Source organism: Chlamydotis macqueenii, chromosome Z, assembly GCF_036417535.1.
Source record: "Chlamydotis macqueenii isolate bChlMac1 chromosome Z, bChlMac1.mat, whole genome shotgun sequence".
NCBI lineage: Eukaryota > Metazoa > Chordata > Aves > Otidiformes > Otididae > Chlamydotis > Chlamydotis macqueenii.
Window position 1 is genome coordinate 75,027,841 of NC_141593.1, and position 22,451 is coordinate 75,050,291.

At 38.4% G+C, this 22,451-nt stretch overlaps 2 protein-coding genes across 7 annotated transcripts in view; both read left to right on the forward strand.

Annotated features, from left to right (window-relative positions):
• Positions 1-8,510, forward strand: part of ZFYVE16 (zinc finger FYVE-type containing 16) — a 30,144-nt gene extending 21,634 nt beyond the window's left edge. For 4 of the 6 annotated variants that reach the window (XM_086769948.1, XM_086769951.1, XM_086769949.1 and 1 more), the window contains exons 12-18: positions 1,355-1,459; positions 2,365-2,515; positions 3,658-3,738; positions 4,305-4,467; positions 5,092-5,197; positions 5,607-5,771; positions 6,587-8,510. In XM_086769948.1, the coding sequence (XP_086626074.1) occupies positions 1,355-1,459; positions 2,365-2,515; positions 3,658-3,738; positions 4,305-4,467; positions 5,092-5,197; positions 5,607-5,771; positions 6,587-6,748 (933 nt within the window). In that variant the 3' untranslated portion in view covers positions 6,749-8,510. The other 2 variants (XM_086769952.1, XM_086769953.1) reach the window with 2 other exon arrangements.
• A 256-nt stretch (positions 8,511-8,766) lies between these two features.
• Positions 8,767-21,437, forward strand: FAM151B (family with sequence similarity 151 member B). The gene is made up of 6 exons (XM_086771266.1): positions 8,767-8,789; positions 8,915-9,040; positions 10,910-11,075; positions 14,488-14,705; positions 16,473-16,608; positions 18,757-21,437. The coding sequence occupies exons 1-6, from the start codon at positions 8,771-8,773 to the stop codon at positions 18,905-18,907; spliced, it is 816 nt and encodes a 271-aa protein (XP_086627392.1). The 5' UTR covers positions 8,767-8,770; the 3' UTR covers positions 18,908-21,437.
• Positions 21,438-22,451: the final 1,014 nt, after the last annotated feature.

The window sequence follows — 22,451 nt, forward strand, 5'->3', positions numbered from 1 at the left end:
AAAGTGCTGTAAGGTTGTGGAGTGAATTGCACATATTATTTAGGTTATCACAGGTATGATTTAGGCGATCACTAAATCCTCTCAAGAATCTAAAGACCATTACAGCTGAAATGAAGCTGCAGTCGTCGGCCCCTGTTGATGTCCGTGTCATTACATAGAGTCAGCCAGAGGAGTTGCACCATCTGAAAAAGAGTGTGTTTTTTCTTAATAGAGAAATGTTATACTTTAATTGAAGAGCCCGTACAAATGTGGAATTTCATGCTCAGACTTTGAGGAATCTTAATGTTGTGCTGCTGATGAACGGGGCTTCTATGGAGTTTATTTTGGGCTGGATTAAGGTTATTCAGATTCCTTCATAGCTGTGATTTGTAGTGTCAGCTTGAAGCAGGCAGAGGGAGTATGTGCTCCTTGCTAGGACTCTCTTGATGCAACAGGTGTTTTAACCATTGTAAGCTGATTGTAGTATGTTCTCTTGGTGTTACATTTTTAAATACACATGGTGCAAATCCTTAGTTAAGATTGTATAAAATCTAGTACTACACAAGTGACTGAAGTACTGGTACATGATGAAGGCAAGGGCATCTGTGATGTATATCCTTAATATCGCTAAAACAATGCCAGCTCAATTAAAACTTGCCATGCAGTGAGATGTGTGTTCATAAATACCCTTCTTGCTACAGCTGTGCTGACTGAGGCAGATACTGATTACTTGGCTCAGCTAGTGACAAGAGCCTTCTCTAACCTTTCTTCAGCTCAGTTAGTAAAGGCAAATGAGACCATATTACACCTGATGTTGTTCTTCTGGAATAAAACAGAATAGAGCAATCTTGCAGAAGTGGCTGTGGTGATGGACAGTAACTTCTGTCAGAGAAAGGTACAAGAAACAGTACTGTATTCAAGCCGGAACTCAGAGGTGTAGGGGACAGGATGTGAGCCTGGAAACAAACTAATGTAGGTGGTGGCTTCCATGCTTTGTTTTTCTGTCAGAGAGGGAGGGCATTGACCTATTTTGTTACTTAAAACTGTAAGATCCTAATGTGCATAAAGTAGTTGTAGTCTAAATAACCCACTGGTAAATAGTTAGAGCTACCTTTTCAGTGTGTTAAACTTGTTTATATATTCACTAAGGTACCTTTCACATACATCACCATAGGAAAAAAAATACCACTAACTCTTTAGCCATCCTTAACATCATTACTCTTTAGAAGTGTTAAATATGTATGTAAAGTACTTTAGGTGATATTTTTCTATTACGTATTTTAATATTTTTGTAAAATTATATATATGATACATTATATACATAATATTAAAATGATACTTCATTTTCTACTACCATAAAAATTTTCTCTTGCAGGACCTTAGAAATTATCAATATACTTTGCATACCATAGACAACCTGTTTGTTCATGTGGAAATGGGTAGAAGCTGTATTAAAATACCTGTAAGGAAGTATAACGAGGTGAGTAAAACCATCTCAACTAGCTTTCTAATCCAAACTGCTTTAGTTTTTATTTTTCATATAATACTAGTCACATCTCCCTCTCCCCCCCACCCTTTTTTTTTTTTTTTGAGATTATAATGTATATAATGTATATACAATATATAATGTATTTGCTCTGTAATCACTTTCCCAGGCAGCTCTGCAAATGAGTTCTCCACTTGATAGGAGCTTTCTAGATTACTTTGCTACTTGCTCTGCAGTAGACTTTTTGAACTTTAAATTGATATGAGCATGTGATTGGGAAGGCATTAAATTACCCAAACACCCATTTTCTTCTTTCTGGGTATATTGGAAGATAGATAATGATAAGTGAAAAGTCAAGCTTTAGAATAACTGTTAAATGCTGAAAAATCAGCAGTTTCTTCAAAATCTTTTAGCGTGTATTTTCAAGGATTATTTCTTACATTTTTACTGATGGTGGTGGTTTGGTTAAAAATAAAAAAAAATAAAAAAAAAAAAAAAAAAAAACCAAAACCAAACAAAAAAAATTCATCTTTCTTGCTATTGTAATTTATTTCCTTCAGCTTTAACAAAAAAAAAAAAAACCCTGAATGGTAAACTTCGCAAGGTTTAATGCATATTTTAGCCTTAAGACCAACAAAACCCCTATAGCTCTGGTATTCTCCATTGTCCAGAGGACTCAAATTCATTCATCCCTCTCTACTTAAGTAGTATTTTTGATCATGCTTAGTGTTCCTCCAGTTAGACCTGGAATATTGTGGTGTTCAAACTCTCTGGAATTGACATTAAGTGGATAACTCCTGGTATTTGTTTCGAGACCTGGGTTTTTCTAATGTCTTGTATTTAGAATAAGTAATACATAGTGAGATTTGTCAGTTTAATGACAAATTTTGTATTGACAGGTGATGAAGGTGATAAATTCTTCTAATGAACATGTAATTAGTATTGGAGCAAGTTTTAATACTGAAGCAGATTCTCACTTAGTGTGTGTGCAGAATAAGCATGGCCTCTATCACACACAAGCAATCAGTGCTACTGGACATCCGAGGAAAGGTAAGCTGTCTAGTTTGGCTTGTAGAGAAAAATCACATTTCTAGAGCAGAAATGTAAGTTGATTTTTAGACTGCAAGGAAAATAATGTGTTCCCAGTAAGTTGTTGAGGCAAGAAGTTCAGTGTTCCAGCAGCAAAGTAATGTAAATGCAAAATAAAATGCTGCTGTTTTATATCAACACTTACATACCTTTTATAAGTGTTATATTAAATGGAGATTAATACTTTTGTCCTCTTTGTTTCCAGAATTTTATTAGGATAGCTTACATTTTCAGACATAATCAGATTCCTCACATATTTCAAAATCTAAATTTAGTGAATTGGACAATATATTGACATATGTAATCAAATAGTAACTGAGTGTATGGAAATACAGTAAAGTGAGTACCTCTATACAACACCTAGCAAACTGATACAACCACCTGCACAGAGAACAGTGCAGAGGTACCTTTTACATTCTGAAAGCAATACAGCTGTGCAGCATGGCAGTGCATCTGCCCGAGTCATGCTTTTCAACAGAGCCCATTAGCTGGGGGGAGATCCTTATTAAGAGGGCTGTACTTCTGCTGTCTCCAGTGTCAACTTGAAATGTTCTTCTGTGCTCCATTAAGCCTAGCTACTTAGCATGTTTTTGTTTGAAGCGCTGCGTGTAACCAGCAAATTTATGCAAAGGTTTGTAGCATCTTTTCTTTCAGTTCCTTTTAGTACTTTAGAGCTTTTAGAAAATACTCTAAACTTCTGGAGTATCTTCTGAAATAAACTATTTAAAAGCGGAGTGGCATGTCTGTTTTAAAGGACAAAAAAAACCCCAAACAAACAACAAAAAAACCCACACCACTGTTTATTCAGCCATGTCTCCTCTTTGTATACAGAGCTTTTTTGGCTTGCCTTTGTTGGCTTGCTGCCAGTATACAGGATACTGTATGTACTCACAAAACAAGTGAACAAAGCTGGTCTTTTTTGCCAAGGTCAAATTGGAAAAAATTCTTTTCTCTTTAGAGAATTAGGTTTCATATCATCCTGTCAGTAAGGGATTTCCGTTAGCACTTTCAGTATTGTACCTTGAAGGAAAGCAAGTTAAATGTTAGTAATTACAAACTCGAGGGATATGAAGTGGTACTCACTTTATTCCTACTTTTTCTAGTTACAGGTGCAAGTTTTGTGGTGTTTAATGGAGCCTTAAAAACATCTTCAGGATTTTTAGCTAAATCCAGTATAGTTGAAGGTAAGAATTTAGTCGTATGTGGTTCCTTATTAAGAGAACTTAAAAAAAATTAAATAAATAATTTTAAAAATAGCAGCAGTCTTGTGGAAGTTGTTTTTTCCTCCGGTAATTTTTTTTTTTTCAGGATTTTTAACTTCATAGACAAACTGTTAGAAACAGATGCTGTATAAAAAACATAGCGCAGTTTACCTACTTGTTTTAAAACATGCTAAGTGTGAACTCTTTTTGCTTTAGTCAATGCAAGTCTTTTCCTTTACGGCTGCATATATCTGGACCTGTTTTCATTGCTGTATTGATAAAATACATATATTGACACATAAATGCAAAAACCTTCTAAAGTTAGTCTGCAAATGATCTTTTAGTTCTGTTGACAAGAAAGGTTTTCATTACTTCCTCATTATTGTAACAGTTAATGCTGTAGTTGGGGGATGGAGTGCATTTGATATGCATTTATTAACAGGCTCTAGGAGAGGGTTGGTCCCACTAGAATTTAAGCCAGGATGCCACTAAAAATCTGTGCTACTCTTTCTGTAGATAAGTTGGAATTTTAACTGGTTTTCTTCTAGATGGACTAATGGTACAAATAACACCAGAAACTATGGAAAGCCTACGTCAGGCGTTAAGAGACAAGAAGGACTTTAAAATAACTTGTGGCAAAACGGATACAGGAGACGTAAAGGAATACGTAGATATTTGCTGGGTAGAAAATGAAGAAAAAACAAACAAAGGGTAAATGTATTACCAAAGCAAAACATCTTAGAGAATTCTTGTTCCCAACTTTCAAATATCCACCTTCAATTTCAATAAATAAATCTGTGGTATTTTTATTGAAAGTACTTGATACTTAAACCTGAAAGAAGAATGGTAAACTGCCTCCTCTAGATGTCACTAACAGAATGATTATGCTTGTAGTTCACCAAAATTAATACAGTTTTCTCGGTCTGGGAATTTGCCAGGAAAAGCCTGTGAGCCCTCAGTTTCGTCTGGAAGTCCTCTATCAAATCAGTAATCAGTTTGCGTGAGGATGCAATTAATGTCTTTAAGCTTCCTTGGTATGCCTTTTTCTGTGGCTTCTCTGACCAATTAGAACAAACAGTGGCTTTACCCAACATGGTTTATAGCTTCTGATAAAAAAAAAAAAACAATCTTACCATTTTAAGTGTTGTTTGTTCCCTATTCAGGATATTTCTTTTTGTAGCATCTGTATTTTCATGATGCAAGTCCTGTATTACATTTTGTTGTAAAGCTGTTTAAATAGCCTTTAAGGATGGCTAAACATTATTTCATACAAGTTATTCAATCTAAATCATGGAATGTTGGTCTAATTATTAACCATACTATTATTGTCCATAGAATTTTAAGCCCAGTTGATGGAAAATCAATGGAAGGAACTCAGAGTGAAAAAGCACCACAAGGCAGAGACTTCGAAAGAGAGGGAAAAGTTATGAAGTGTACCCAAGTTAGTAAATTACATTATTCTTGAGCCTTTTTTACTGCTTTTTAAAATAGTTAAGTGGTAAAGTGATCATACTAAGCGATACTACTAAAGAAATTAACTTCTTTGATGTATAGCCATACCCATAGGCAGAATGTTTTCTGTAGCTCTGTGGTAAGTTTACATACTTTTCATCTTTCTTCTCTGAAAAAGACTAACAGTCTGTTAGCATTGATTAATTCTATAAATACATAATCCAGATATTCCTATGGTCACTTAAGTATTTTGATTGAATAGGTGAAATACTAAAATATTTTTCCAGCAAACAAGCCTTATAGATTGCTCTGTTCTGTATTATGTGTATACTGAATTATTCCTTAATTTGTACTATAAACCAGGCTGCTGACTGTCCTTATCCTTTCTATAATTTCAGGTATATTATTTTCTAAAGGACCATGAGCTATCCACTCCTGTTCCTCACCAGTTTACTAAAGAAATTGCTGTGGCGTGCAGTACTGCTCTTTGCCCACACCTTAAAACCTTGAAAAATAATGGGATGAATAAGATAGGCCTAAGAGTTTCTGTTGACTCAGACATGGTAATCTTTCAGCTTCTATTGCAGACACTCCATTTTGACTGAAATCTTTCTTGTAAAGACCTTGGATCTTTTTCTGAATGTTTTTATTTTTTATACCCTAACCCACATCCAGACTTAGGATGAAATGTCATGAAGAAGCTGTCTTAATGACTAGTTTTTCTGGAAAGGAACAGCCCTATTTCCTTATTCTGCCCAAATTCCCTAATCGCTGCTTGCAATAAGCTGTCAGTCCTTCCCTAGTTCTAACTCTCTCTTAGCACTCATCTGCTTCCAAGGTGAGTCAGTTTAGAGAATCCTAGAACTAATTTTCTGATGCCTTTCTGCCTGTACAGCAGAAAAGGACAGGTCTGCCCAGCTGAGGATGGCAGGGAGGGAAGCAATCCAGCATGCGATGCCCCTCAAAACTGTAAAACAGTTCAATTCCTTGCCTCTGAAGCTGTTCTGTGTTATGCTTGCTTATCTTTTTTGAGAGAAGCTGGAAATACAATCCTGAAAATCTAATTTTCAGTAGTACATTTTGAAATTCGTAGTAACTGATACTGGGATATAATTGATCGCTCTTGGACATCAGACTGAAGCAGTCTGGGACACAGAGGATATGTGGCCCTGTAAACCCAGGGGGAATGTTGCATGCTTCTCAATGGCAAGCCTAATCATTCATAATTGACCTCAAAACTAATCCATTTTCCCGTGCTTGAATGTTATTTTGTCACTTCATGCTAGCTGAAATATTCTTTTATCAAGGTACTACACTTTTGCGTTCTCCGGTTAATATAAAAAGTGTTAATATCAACATCGGTATGTTTTCCTTCTAGGTTGAGTACTTAGCCGGATCTGGAGGTCACTTTCTTCCCCAGAACTATCTGAAGGAATTGGACAGTGCTCTGATTCCTGTGATTCATGGTGGAATGTCAGATCCTACAAGTCTACCACTGAAAATTGAACTAATATTTTCCATTATAGAACATCTGTTTTGATGAGGCTGATTACAGGCAATATACTGATTTGCTAGATCTGAACACCAAAGTTATAATGCTACAAACACTAAAAAGTTTCTAAACCTGCTATGTTTTAATAAATCTGCAAACTGTTTTTTTAAAACCCTCAAATCCTCTCTGGTTAATTTACCACAAAAGAACTGTAGTTTGTAATGTTTCCTGAAGTTGTGAAAGTTTACACTTAATACCGGTGCAGAAGAGGGCAGGTTTTGTTACCTCTTTGCACAGTTGTAGCATTTACTATATGTAGTGTTAACTTCAAGCCATACTATCTTGCCTCTTAACCTCAAATAAATGTGTTACTAAAAATTGCTATGGTTAGATCTAATCTCTGCAGCATGTGCTTTCCATGTGCAATTGATCTAAACCTTGAAGTAGAAGCTGTCGCAAAACTTTTCTTGCCATTTGAGATTCAAATATGAGGTGGTGGATGCCCCATCCCAGGCTGGACAGGGCTTTGAGGAACCTAATTTGTTTGGAGAAGTCCCCGCTCCTTGCAGGGGCGTTGAATGGGATGGCCTTTTAAAGGTCCCTTCCCACCCAAACCATTCTGTGATTCTGTGATCTCCTGTAGCTGACTGCAAACTTCATGTCAGTGCAAAATACAAGTGCACACCTTCTGACACTTGTTTATGGTCAGCACAAGGAAGAATTCTGCAGGTGTGTTTATGAAAACTTTGTAGTTGAAGTCCTTAATACTCGGATATTATACTGGTGCTTCAGGAACATATGCTCTGAATTAATTTTTTTACAGAGTAACCAATTTCTTTCTTGTGCTTACACAGATTTAGCTAACTTAAATGGATGCTATTTTTATAAATACTTCTATCTTGTTCTTTACTCTCTGCTCAGAAGTCCTGATACAATTAGACTTTTCAAGGATTAATAAAAAACAGATTACCCTTGACATAATTGACATTTAGCAATAACTCAGAAGAATTCTGCAATATCATTTCTGCTCCTGTCTACTTTTTTCTGCCCCCTCTTAGTACCTACCTTTACTTTCAGGGAGAATTGATGTATTAAGTGTGAATTTTCATGAACAGATTGACTTTTAGTAAACCTGACGTTCTTGTATAGTTTGTATTTTTGATACTGGGTCATTAAGATCTATTTATGTATTTGTGATGCATGTGATTTGTACTGAGGTTCAGCAAACCATAATTGGGGTTTGGTAACTTTCACACAACTGTTTATCACGAAAAGAACCAAAACTAAATATATGAGATCTATATTGTTTTCAGTAAAAATGCTTGTACAATTTTATAATGAGACTGTTAAAACTTTGCCTTTTAATGCTGATTGGGGATATTTTATGTTTTTGTATCAAAAACAATTTGTAAGTTAACCTAATCTGCTCTGGTGTTGCCTGTGCTTCAACATGCCGGTTCTAGAAGGGCTCACGCTTTGGCATCCTACGCTGGAGGAATTGAGCTAATTCATGTAAGTTCTTCAGAGAAACTGCAGTTCTGGAGAAGAGCTGAAGACCACACCAGCTGCAGTATGAACAAAACACATCCTTGCTTGAAAACAGTCTGCCACGGGACAGTCAAGGAACCGACCGTCAAGGGTTGAACAGTATTTGAGGACTGACTGGTTGTGTGGGTAAACCAGCGTGTCCCGTCTCCTCTTTGTTTGTGGGGATAACCAAAGGAACAGCTGACCCTTGCCACTCGCCCTTTACTAACTCCAATTCTCGGTATCTTATCTCTGTTATTTAAAAATAAAAGACAACCTTTCAGTGGATGTTTGGTCTCTGCAACTTTCTGGGGCTTCCCATCGCCGTCCCTTTCCCGCCGTGGCCGTTGTGCCCGTGGCCGCGCTGCCCGGCCTGTGCCCCAGCCATGCCCCAGCCGCCCACCGGCTCCACTTCCCCCAGAACCGGCTGGGGAGCGGCTGCAGCCCGGCCCGGCACCCGGCAGCACTCGCCCCGCCTCGGCAGGTGGAGAACCACCCCTCTCCCCGCCCCTGCCGCAGCGGCGGGCGGGCCGCGGCGAGGCGATGGCGGACGAGGCGCAGGGTAAGCGCTGCGCTGCGCGGACCGGGCCTCCCTCCCGCTCCCTCCCCCGCAGCGGGGCTGAGGGCCGGTCCCGCCGAGCGGCCGTGCTGAGGGTACGGGGGGGCTCTTCCTTCGCGCCGCCGCAGACCCCTGGAGCGAGGAGGCGGTGGATCACTTTCTGCGGACGCAGCGCATCGGAGCGAGAGACGGGGCGGCCGTCAGGTGGTTCCACGCCGCCAACAGCAAGGCCCGGGCCGGGGAGGCCGCCAGAAGTAAGTGCGGGCGCTGCCCGGCCGCCTCCCCCGGCACCTGGGGGGTTGTTCGTGCCGTCGGGCGCTCCCGGTTTGTCTGGCAGGCAAGGCCCGTCCCAGGATGGGACGGCCGGCAGGACGAGGTCTGGAGGCGGAGGTGGTTCCCTTTCCTTCGACAAACTGGTTTTGTTGCAAAAAGACAACCAGCTTCCAGGCACACGGGCCCTCCCTCAGGTCAGACCTTCAGATTAACGAAGCCCTCCATCCCTGCCAGCAGTTTGCAGCCATGGTTAAGGAGCCTTCCAGTTTCACACACACAAACTAAGCTCGTCTGGAGTGTTGTTCAGTTTATGTGTTTGTGCAGGGGAACACAGAAGCTTCTGCTGCTGGTAAAACTGGTTTCTCTGATGTGGCCATACTGAGGTTAGCCCACAGCTCCCTGATACGCCAGCCTGGGCAGCAGCGGTCAAGATGCCGCTGTTCATAGAACCATAGAATAGTTTGAGTTGGAAGGGACCTTCAGAGGCCATCTAGTCCAGCAGGCACATCTCCAACCAGATCAGGTTGTTCAGAGCCTCATCCAGCCTGGCCTTGAATGTTTCCAGGGACGGGGCATCCGCCACCAATCTGGGCAACCTGGGACAGTGCTTCCTCACCCTTATCGTAAAAAAATTTTTTTTCCTTGTATCAAGTCTGAATCAAGTTATATCAGGTTCTTTCCTGTGTGATCTCATGGTAAGTCTCCCATCCCACTGTCCTGAGACTTCTGTGGATCCACTCTGGAAAACAGAAAATTGAAATTACCTGATTAAAAGTCCAGCCAACCATCTCTCCCTCCCTCCATCAGATGAGGTTCAGGACCCGTGCTGTTAAAAGGCCAGTAGGCAGTGGAGCAGGACCTCATGGGGCACTTACCATAACGGTCCGGCTGGCTTTGCTCCGGGTGCCTGCCTGCTGAGCAGCAGCTGCAGTGCTGGAGGAGCGGTGCTTGTGTCAACTTGTCCCGTCTTCCTGAAACAGTTCAGGTTGTCCAGGTAGTTTTGGCCTTATATGGATGAATCTTCTTCTAGGTCTTCTTAGGACAGTTTGAAATTGTGTAATGTTGTAACACGCTGGGTAGTATTTCCTGGATTCTACAGGACAGCTTTGTTCCTGCTTTCCCCACCCCCCCATTTTCTTCAAGACAATTGAAGTATTTCAGGTTATTTGTGAGCAGTTTATTTAAGTGAGTTTTAATTAAATCGATGTGAATATTAGGGATCTAATCTATTCATGTAATTTTATACGTAATTTGCTTTCTATTGACTGTATAATTATTATTATCTTTTTATTGTTATTTCAGTCTAAGTAACTATGTATTGAATTCTCTGCAAAGCTGGTAGCACTGCCGAGGCTCTCAGATGCTTCTCATTATAGGAAGCTGTTTTCAAGACTTTACGGCATTCCTAAGATTTCCACTCATTTGGCTTGTGTTTCATCCAGTTTTGAGAATCAGACAAGGGGAATACTCAGTCTCTGCCAGTGTTAAAATCTTCTGGTGACTGCTCCTCTAAAGTGCTCTATCTGGAACCCTGTTTTAAGAGAAAAAGATTTGAAATTTAGCAAGAGTGGATTCACGTTTTGGATATTCACTTTAATGTTCCTCTGAAAAAAAAACGTGATTACTTAGCCAAATGTGTCTACAAATATCAGTTTTCATGTGCTTGTAGATTTCTGAAGGGTTTAGTGACTAAAGTACCCAAAGAAGTACATCTGTGTTGCTTCACGTACAGCAACTCATACTGAGTGATCTTTGTGCGGAGTAAGTGTGCACAGTTGAATGTAGAAAGACTGGAGCAGGTGCTGGAACTATTGGATTTGCTCCTGTTAGAGTGTTTATTTTTTCAACAGGTGATGTTCACATGATAGAAGCAGATGTTCTTCTTCGTGGTGGCAAGGGAGGAAATGGAGACCCTATCATGGCTCACCCACCTGAAACAGACAGTGATAACACATTGCAGGAATGGCTAAAAGAGATCGTCAGCACAAATAAAGGCATCAAGCTGGATTTTAAGAGGTATCTCAAGACAAAAAGATTTCTATATTCTTTGTGGTTTTACTAATTAACATTTTTTTTCCAGTAGATTATGGTAGACCATTTAGTGCAATGTGTTCCTTCCTAAACAGAAAATGCCGTGAAACTTGATCAGTGGTACTAAATGCATTTCAAAAATAAAAGCTTTAAAAGTGTTTCAAACAACAAATAATGTTTTCATATTCAGTCAGTTTGTTACTGCCTTTCTGTTGAGTAAGGTTTTCCTGTTGGGAAAACTGAAATGGTGGTGCCTATCTGGGAAGCTCCTCTGAGTTTTCTGCTTGCGCAAAGCAATTGGGAAAGACAACCTTCCGACTGGACAGTCAGATGGGGCTGAGCCCCATGGGTCTCTCTGCCTGCCAGCACGCAGGTCTCTCCTGCTGTCATCTAGTTTTCCTGGTGTCATTCTCTACCATGGAAGGGGAACTAAAGTGTCAAGTTTTTTCAAGAAGCTCCTGAAAAGTTTGCTGAAAAGCCGACTTCTGTTCCAGATCTGCTGAAGTTTATAATAATTTAGAAACATCATCCCATACCAGCATGAATCCTTTAATTTCCCAGAGCCTATTTTTTTTCTTTTTCCTCACAAGGAGAGAAATTTTGTTTCCTGATCAGCTAACAATCTATTGGGAATGTCTCAGTTCAAGAATTAGATATACTTCTTTGGGTATCTGATCTCTCATACCACATATGATGTGGTGGTACATTTCTTCAGCGTGGTTTGTAATACAAAAAAAGGTGTCTCGCTTTTTGTGTAGTAAGGTGCATGTATATTGAGGTCAACTTAGTTTCTTTGGCCTAACTTCTTAATTAAATTTTCAGAGGTTCATTTAGAATTTTAACCATTAGCTGTTTCATTGTCTTTAATGGAAGATACACCTGAGAACCCCATGAGATTGCCTTGAAAAGTTTGAAAGGGGAATTCAAACTGAGCTGTGATTTTCAGACGCACTCCTCTGCAACTCCTGACTAGCTTTGTCTGAATTTGCATGTACAATGTCTATTTTTGCAGCAGGTGGAGAATCCACCTCCACATTAAAAGGAGCTTCATCAATGTCTAACTATGCTATAGAAATGAAAAAAAAAAAAAAAAGCGAGGTATTTGCAAAATGTGATTTGTACCTGTTGTTCTGTGTAATGCAATCACAGTTTTCCTGTGAAAGTTCATGAAAATACAAAAAATGTGGGCAGGCTAAATCCTTTTATTGTTAACAGAATCTGTAGATGTCTGCCTGGACAGAGAAGGGAAGGGACAAGAGGAGGAGACATTTATTTGGGTTTGTTTGTTGTTGTGTTCTTTTTCATTTCAATTATTGTTTAATTTAATTTTAAAACACATACCTCTTATTTTTGCACAAGGAATTTCCAGCCAAGTGCAATGATTTTAAAAACACTTTTAAATTATGTTGCATTTTAAAAGTTTAATTGCGTGAAGGCATTTAAAAAATACAAGCACACAGTGCAGATATAGTGAAGTGAGTGATTCAGATTATGATGTTCTTTTGAATAATATTTCTTTGGATACCATTGCTGAAGTTCTGTAGATTATTTCAACAGCACTTAAAAAATTTCTATATTTCTACTCTTTCAGCTTGATTGGCCACATAATCCCATTTCCCACTGGCTTTTTCCACAGAAATTAATGTATTCTGCAAAAGGGCTTCAGAGTCCCACTTCAAAAATGCCAGAGTCATGCAACATGGAGTCAGTAACACATTTGAATTTTCCCAATGCTATGCAATAAAAAAAAAAAAAAGTGCTGTATGGGTTTTTTTGTTTGTTTGTTTGTTTCAAGAGATGCTGCTTTGGGCTTTTTTCCGTCTTCACATTGCCTTGTACTTTGTAGTAAAAAGGGAGGCATTCCGCTGGCTTTGACCATCCCTTTTGTATGGGAAAATGTGAACTGTTCTGGCCTCGGACAATGTGAGGAGCACTTAAGCCAGTGATGTTAACTCAAGCCATCACTACCTTTTGTCTAAGAAGATGTGAGCTAATACTGACTGAAAGTGTTGAAAGGAATTCCTGCCGCTATGAAGCTTTCTCAAAAATACAAAAGTTAAAATGTACAAAATGACTTTTTGCAGGAAATAACACAGCCAACTCAGGGTGTTTTTTGACCTTAGAGTTAACCTAATGTAACAGCTAGCTGCCATTCCCATTTTTGGCTGCAGATCCTGAGATGATTCATCTGACCTCATCATGAGCCAGGTTAGGGAATGAGTTGGTGCAGAACCATCCCTACAAAATACTGAATATAGTTGTTTACCACTTTATGTCCCTAAATTCACACATTGCTGCTAGGGCAAGCATCAGCACTGATGTAAGAGGCTGGAGATAAGATGGTCTTGGAATTGGGAAGACATGGTAGCAGTGAACCATCATCTCTTTTGTTCAGACAGGCACCCATGGAGTGTGGAGCCTGTGGCTCATATCTGTGTAAGCTGGAGCAGTTGTGGTCCTTTCCTTGCTCTTCACAGTGCCTTCTCTTCCCCTTGCTTTTCCTGGTGCTCCTGTGACACTCGGAGGGACCGGTTTAGGGTGCTGAACAGGGAAACTAACTGCAGAACAACATGAAGAATTTCCTATTGGCTCAGCCCTGTATCAGGTCACTGCAAGATTTTGAGGAAAAGCTAGAGGATGGCTTATTCAGAGCTTTTCATGACTTGCAGGAGAAAACACGGGTCCTTGCTGTCAGTAAGGAAATCACAACTCTGATGATAATGATTTTAAATTCCTGAACGTTAAATAGAAATGTTCATTAACATGAATAATACGTATTTTCTTGGCATTAATTCCTTTCCCCCATTATTCCACATTTCCTTTCCTTCCACGATACTGCTGTTTCAAAAGTTTTGGTAGGATAGGGAGAGGTTACTGTTTGCCTTCTAGTTATGCTTTTTCTTTGGATTTGAGAGAACAGTGAGAATATGTGACTTAAGATATTTTCTTAAATGCTCACAAGTGATGCTGCATTGACTCCTCAAGTGACTGCATCTCATACTTAATAATGAGCTGTAGGATGAACGCCTGATGGGCAGACTTCCTCGTGCTGCCATTACTGTGCCACTATGGGAACATCCACTCCAAAAGCCTGCAGGGGCTTCCTTGATTAAAATCTTTTCTCAGGAGTTCATTAGATCCAAGTCTGAAGAGGTCTGGAGTTAGAAGAGCCATGAGATAAGAGCTGTGAAGCAGTTCACACTGGGTAGCACGGAGACAAGAGCCTTACGCTACTTTACACCAACAGTAATAAGCCAGCTTATGGTAGAAGGGGTCCTCAGCATTTGCTCTCTGGCTTAGAGGGAGCCACTAACATACCCATCGATATGTCTACTGTACATGTCCCATCCTCAATCAGAATGAGGTGTCTCCTCTCACCCATGTGTTACTGGTACAGTCTAGAAGCTGTACAGCCTTCCTTGGAGCTTCTTGACCACGTGAAGGAACATCTGAGGCAACCCGTTTGGATCAATGCAGACATCCTGCCGGGACCCAACGGAAGTAATGCTGTGGTGGATGCAAATGGCTTCCTCGACACTGTCACTTCGTTTTTCCCAAACGTAACCTTATCGCTGGGATGGACAACTGGCTGGCACCCTGACAAACACAATAAAGGTAAGGATAGAAAATTTAATGCTTACACTACATCATCTGTTTCCTTCAAATTCATTTCATAATTGATTCAAAATAAGTTGTATGCCACCTAGTCAGTTTGAAAATAACAGTGAATGTAAGAATTATTTTCTTTGTGTACATTTGGTAGTGGTTTATAGCAATTAGTTCAGTGTTTGAGTTCCAGCAGAACTGTATAAAAACCTGGTATTTTTGTTGTTAGAGTTTTGTTCTTCAACTCGTTCACACATACTGAGGAATTTTGAGGGACAAATTGCTTACCTCCTATTTCAGGTAGTCTTCCCCTGGAATTCTAGGGAGATTGGTTTGATGATCTGAATTCTGGCACGTTTCCTGAGGAAAAATAGATTAGCTGGAAATTTAAAACCCTATCAGTGTGCTTTTGCAGTAGATAACTGAAATCGAATTGCAGGTCAACGTTATTTTTAACATTTAATTTCTGTTGAATACTTGAATTTTTGCAATAAATTTTCCATTTTATTGATGTTAGTAACATTTTTTAAATCTCAGTTTTGAGAATCTAATTGCAGTTTCTTGTTGTTGATACCTAACTTTAATTTAGATCCCGAACAAGTAGCCGTTACTTTAGGGTCCTTTTCACAGGCTTCCTCTCGCAATTCTCACAGCTGCTTTGTTAGGGTGTTTTACTCCAGTGCACATGAATTGGTGTGCAGTAGCGTAGTCCCCACCAATACAGTCTGTGACTACAACGGCAAAATTTTACACCTTTCCAAATTGCTAATTGTTAATTACCAAGATTTAATTTGTCTTACGAGGATTTTGTTGTATGTTATACATACATATACATATTTTGTTGTATGTTATTGAACTCTAGTACTTTGTCCAAAGTATTTTCAGTTCTGTAAAAAGTTGCTGGAAATAATGCACTGGCAATACTGTACTCAGTGATCTTTTAACTAAATGTAACTTTATCTCCATTATAAATTTCAGTTGATGGTGATGCTAATTAAGAGTATACTGTAAGACAAGCAAAACAGCCTGTTGGACTGATTTAAACTACAAGTTGCTGTTTACCCAAGAAAATCTTTTTTTTTTTTTAGGATTTGGTGCTATAAGTCTTTTTTCACTCACAACATTGCATATGAGTACTTGAGAAAAAAAAAATGACTGTTACTACTGAAGTTACTATTTTCATAGCCTGTAGAAGTAAGAGAATATTAAATACTGTTTTAACTAGCTCCAGTGATTGTAAAAATCTCAACAGCAGGCACTTGAAGCATTTTAGATTGTTTGACTTCAGCATTTTTTAAGTACAAAATGTTTTACATGCTTAATTTCTTTATAATTTGAAGTCTTCTATTGCATTCATTCTATTTTTTTTCTAAAGTTTGCAACATGTTTCTGTTTCTTAAGGGTCACTGTCAAGTGAAGTCTAGTCCATATTGAAGTCAGTGGCAAAACTGTTTTTAAGAGAGAGCAGAGATAATTTCTTGAACATTAGAAAATGTCACAGTCTATAGCTATATGTAAAATAGCACTGCGATTAACAGAAACAAAGATTTTCAAAATAAGTTTATTTTTCAATGTTAGTGTTGCTTTTCTCCTCTGGGACAATGGCGTTTTTTATTTATAATGATTCAGCGATTTCATTTTAGAGTTATGTCATTTTCACAACACCCATGTTTGCTCTTCTGTTGTCTTGCAACCTAACCATTCTAGAGTTTACTGTGTCTTGCTAGAGATTGTGTTTGTGAATAATTCTTTTTAATCAAATGGTCTTTATTGTAGGCTATGATTGGATGATGGTGAAAGAAATGGCTCAGATATGCAGTACCCTTTCCCAGCCTGTAACTTTCCCTGTGAGAGCAGCATTAGTACGACAGTCAGCATCTGAGCTATCTTGGTTAGTGCAACAGTCAGATAGGTAAGTTTGAGGGCCTTTATTTTTAGCTGTCTTTATTTCAAAGGCACATACTTGTTTATATTAAATGCAGCACTTTTACATGTACATACTTATCCAAATTACCTTGAAAATATTTTTTCTTCTAGGTTATCCCTTCAGTTCTTTAATTACTTCAGTTCTTACATTGTGTTGTCATACAGAAGTGGTCACTGTTCATTGCTTCAGAATAATAAAATTCCAAAAGCCTCTTTTAAAATTACTTATTTTAGGTAGTCAGTCTCGTGAAGGTTTGTAATCCTGTTGCACTGTAAAATTTCATAAGACTGTTGTAGTTAAATAGACAAAGTAGTTGGATGTTGCACTTTGGAATTCATTAAATTTAAATACTTAAATTTTATATGTAGTTGTTATTGGATTCAGTATTTATATTTTCTCTAATAATGTGACGTAAAAACATTCAAGGTGACTTTTAGGTTGTGTGCTATGAACCTGATTTTGCTTATGTGCTTGAAATACATACAGTGGTTTCCAAACACTGACTTAATATTTCCTTTTAAAAACAGTTCTTACAAACTCATAACAATTTGCTAGAAAACATATATTTACATGTGGTAGAATGAGAATAAAACCTGCCCTGTACATGTTGTCTTTTACTCATCTTTTTCACCTACTCTCCCTACCCACACTTCCATAAAGTTGTTCTTTAAGCACCAGCCAAAGTCAAAGCCCAAGATAGAAAAGTTAAGACAGTGACTTGTATGGAAAATTTCTAAGTAATTAGAGACAACAGTGTGGGAAAAAAAAAAAATAAGGCTTTTTTTTTTTTCTCATTTACAGTGCTGAATTGAGAGAGAAATTAGAATCAAACATTTGAAACTGGAAAATTAATTTCAAAATATTGTTATGTTAAGAGTATGTCTCGTGAATTTTGCCATTCTCAAATATGTCCTCATTGGATACAAGCATTATTCCCACTGCAACACCAGGATTTTCTCTTTTACCTCAGCATGAAAATCTTGATTTTTCTTAGCAGCATGATTAGACAGAAATTCCTGAGCCAGTTTGGCTGGCATACAACTAAATTCTGATTTACCTGTATTTTAGATTAATGCTGTTTTAATAGACAAAGGGGAAGAATAAAATATTTGTCATGTGGAGATGGTGGAGCGTAATGCTTTTAACTTTAAGTGATACTTCAAAGTTTTTCAGGTTTTTTAAGAGTTATAATAAAGACTGTGCAAATGTATGTGATAAAGTACAGAAGCCACATTCAGTTAATCATACGGCATCAATACACATCATGTACGCGACAAAACGTGGAGTATGAAAATCACCTGTAACTGAGATTGCCACATATTTTGTGTTATAACGCTCTGCTTGTACTATTTATTACTCTCTCAAACTTTAAATGCGAGCCTGGTAAATTTCTTTGCTGGATATCTGGCTAAGTTTGTTTATTTCATTCCTTGCTGGCTTTGGCAGAACTGTTCACACAAGGACCTGGCTTCTGATAATTGTTCTGGGTGGTGTAGGATTGTCCGTCTTAAAAATTTTGCAGTCATCCTTGGAAAGTTCTAGAAAGTTTAGTTTTAGGAACAGGAACGTGAAGTTTGACTGGAGCCAAACTGCGTGGCTTTACTTCATAATGAGGAAAAAAAAATGTGTCAAAGGAATGGACCTCTGCAAATTTTAGTTTGCGTGTGTCACACAGAGGTTTATTTGAAGACTGTCAGTCATACTCTTCAGCTGATCTGTCTGTACCGAGCATTCCATGGGCCCTGTGTGCAAACTGGGATGTGTTTGATTGCGCCTGTTTCTGGGGGTGGCATTTTGATCCAGGAAGATTGGAGAGACGCTCGGTGCTGTGGGTTGTGGCACAAATGCAGGGCAGGGGGTGATGACTCGCCTGGATGTAGAGGGGTGAGGAGGACAGGGACATATAACATTCTGATAGTTCATAAATTGTGGTTGCTTAACTTTGGAATCTAAGGGACATTAAGTTTTTTGTATTTAGTTACATTCCTAATATTAAGATACTATAGTCCTGAATATTTTCAGGAGCTTATTAGTGCAGTGTCTTTCTGTCTTACATGTTGTATCTTTAAGATAATAACATATTATTTTTTTTCTCCTTCTCTCTCTTTTTTTTTTTTCCTTCTTTTGATATAGATACAGCCTCACTGTTTGGACAGGAAAGGAAGATGTGTATTCAGTAGAAGATTTGCTTTACATCCGAGAAAACTTTGATAAAAGTAGAGTTTATTATGATGTCTCAGAGCCTCAAAATTCTGAATTCAAAAAAGCCATAGGAGTAGAATAATAAATACAAAGCAGGCAATCTTTGACCTTGTAATACTTAGTCTCTTTAAACATGAAGATTTCTTGTTCAGGGCAATGTATTTTCCTTCACAAAAGATTTATATAGAACACAGCTGTGTTACTGAAGGAGTTTTTGTGTAACACTTTATTGAAAGGCTTCTCAAATAGAAGTGTAATGCCTTCTTTAATACATCAGAATTGTTACTTACTCATCATATGCGTGTTCCTCTCATTCACCCAGTGGCAAGTAGTACAGGCTATTCATGCTACCTAAATATTCAAGTACTTCTTCCCAGCAAGCGTATAAAAGGGAGAATGGCCCTAGCAGATAGCAATGGACCAAGGTAATTTGCTACTTAACTGCTTTTGTGTAAGACAGAATCTATGGGACACTCAATCTCTACCAAAGCTTGTTTTCGCTTTTTATGGGGGAGAACAAGGGTCAAGACTGTATTAAGTACGGAACTATGCAGTTTCCAAAGGAGTTACTTATAGCTCATCTCGATACACTCCATTTTTAATGCTATTGCAGTGGATAATGTTCTGACTCCTAGTCAACAGAAGATTCCGTTAGCTAGATGTGAAGAATGGGATCTGTGATGCTACACACTCCAGGAAGAAAGTGGTTATTTTTACCAAATTAAAAGTAAGGAGGGTGGTAGTTCTGCATTCCACACCATGACTTGCCTCCGTGCTTTCTGAGCAATCAGCATCATAGTCCTTGGATTGTGAGAAGGCTTAAATTGGAGTTGTAGCTGTGCTGCAGGAAGTGCTGGGGCAGACAGAACCCCCAAAACAGGGGGGTTTCTTTGAGCTTTGCTTGCACACTTTGCTATACATGTCAGGAGAGATGAACTCTTTCCTAACTGATCATAGCTACAAAAAATACTGTAAGTACTTCAAAGACCCTTTCCTAACACAGACATTTTGACTGGAACAGATCCAGCAGCTGTTGCGTGAACAGGCGTGCTAGCAGATCGGATCACGTGGTATCCTTTTCTGAATGGTGACCCTCTCACCTAACTCCCCTTCGGGGAGAGCAGAATGTAGGCATCGCTTTGAATCTCTAGTACACACAATAACTCAGCAGGAAACAGTATAGTTCAGAGGTTTTGTTTTCTGGGATATAGCATTGAACAAGAAGCACTTAGGGGACATCAGCCAGCTTTTGGAATCAAATGCAACTTAGCTGCATTAGCCAAAATGGATCAGGCAAGGGTCGGAATAACAGAATTTGGCTTTGAGGGACATAAAGGAAGCAGCCTGAGGACACATCGCTGTAGCCATGTTCATTTATTGAATGAAAGGTGCCATTAAAGAGCATTCAGTTTTTTTAATTATTCTTGCCAAACACTTCAGTAGTTCTAGGCTTAGTGTAGCCTTCACGATATTCATGGTCATTCAGAAACAGCAGTCCTTTCTAACCCATACATTTACTTCTAGTAGGTTTAAAGACAAGAGTATCTCCTTGTCATTTTGTTCCACAATTTATATAAATGTCTAGGACTGGAATGGATTCTTACACCTCATTCAGCTCCTTGTTGCAGGCAGTTACAATTATTGACTTGAGGGATTTCATCTTTCAGTTGGTTAGGCCTTTTTGTGTCCACACTGGCTAACTTTTCTGTTATTTAGGAGCCTTTACCCCACTTATCAATTCACACCTAAAGTATTAGGATTTCTTAAACTAGTATTTGATAAAACTGGTTAAACCTATTAAGTAACAAACATTATCAGTAATTGCCGGAAGTATTTTTAAGGGTGCAGACATCATGGAAGAAATATCACTGAGCTATATATGTGAGTATGAATAAACAGGGATATTCAGGTAAAATAAAAAGATGGCATGATCTAGATTACTAGAAAAAATAATAAGGTAACAAGATATGTAAAACTAGATTAAAATGCTAGAAATTAATTCTGTTAAGCGTTTCTGCAGTGACAGACGGGTTTGACTATATGGTGCATTTGATTATTCTGTATGGATTGTCCTATGTATCTGAATTTCTATGGGTATTCTTTTTTATCCATGGATCTCTTAGTTTCCTGTGAAGTTGTTTATGTTGTTTATGTCAGTCTGATGTGACTTGCACGTAAGTAAATCCATTTAAATTTATTTCTCTGTTATCATGCCAGTCTTCATACAAATGCTCTCCTAAAATAAGATGTGTTAACCGTGGGGCTGGCAACAAGAAAATAAAGGTGAGGTGAAAGCCAGCTGTTTACTCTGTTGTAAACAGGAATTTGTGTAAGGTCAGTGTTACTCTAGCTGTTGCTGTCTTTTTTGTCAGTCAGTGATCTATTCTTTGTACTTAGAAGTTTTTTTTAGGAGCTATAAATTCTGAAACCTCTCTGTGGAATCATTTTCTCTTATCAGTGTTGCTCCATGTCTGCTGATGCCTTTCAGACAGGTTTTTAGACTTAATTGTCTTTGTTACATGAGAAATCTGGTTGACTTTAATGGAATTAGGTGTTGTTCAGGATGTCCATGTGAGTTAACTGATTACTAAAACATTTCTGTTTTACTGTAATTGTAGTTCAGGGTTTGTATTTTTCTGTTAATTTAATGGAACTTACTAAATAGATAAAGTAACATGTTACAGAAGAGAATTGACATCATTAGTCCTGCACAACTACTGAATAATGTCCTGCAGTAACATGTAAGTATACTGATGAAAGCAAAACAGAAGCGGATTTTCTGAGGTTTGTATTGTTTAAATGTGCTGTGGAATTGAAGAAAATGCCCCCAAAGACACATTTTTCAAAAGCAGTTTTTCCTATCTTCGTCTTCAGCGTTCATTTGAAGGATTATTCAGTTTTGGCCTGCTCTCACTGAAAAGAGCCCCAGTCTCTTTCTTCAGTTAAAACCTTCAAATTAAAGCCTTCTGTGTTTCACATATCAGACAGCTCTGTGATCAGGCCATTTGCTGTTAATACAGATTTATTTCTGCACTGTCTGTTAAATCCTATTTAATATTTTGAGTCCAAGCATTGTAAAGCTTTCGCTTGTGATTTTTTTTATGCTTTGTTTGGATACTGAAGAACTTTATTCCAGCACCTAGCACATGCTGTCTTTTGTGCAGCCACCCCAGGAAGCTGTGTTTGAACCTTCCAAGCTCCTTTGTGCAGCATCAGGTTTACAGAAACCTCCATTTCTGCAGCCTGCCATCGGGAATTTGTTACTGGTGATAAAGAAGACAGAGCTAGTTAATTACACAGGAGGTCTTTATAACTAATTTAATAACTTGGTGATGAAATGAGCCTGTCCTTTTCTTTAAGAAAAAATACAGAAATTGTTGCAGAATTAAAAATGTTTGGGCTGGTTTGGGTTGTGTGTGTTTTTTAAAGGTAAGGGAGAGCCTATTATTACTTGCGTAACAGCCAAGACTCAGGAGCTTTTCCATAGATTTCAGTGTTCTTCTAAAACTTCTTAATTACTTGATTTAAAAAGTCTTTCAATTTCAGAGAGTATTTATTTTGATAAAATACATTAGGGGGTGTTTGTTTTTAAATCATTTTTTCCATAAGCTTTATGTTAATTAGAA

Excerpts from the sequence above, each read along its gene's own strand:
- FAM151B (XM_086771266.1), top strand. Across the intron at positions 9,041-10,909 it reads GGCCGGGGAGGCCGCCAGAA|GTGATGTTCACATGATAGAA; the intron begins GTAAGTGCGGGC and ends TTTTTTCAACAG. Across the intron at positions 14,706-16,472 it reads CCCTGACAAACACAATAAAG|GCTATGATTGGATGATGGTG; the intron begins GTAAGGATAGAA and ends TCTTTATTGTAG.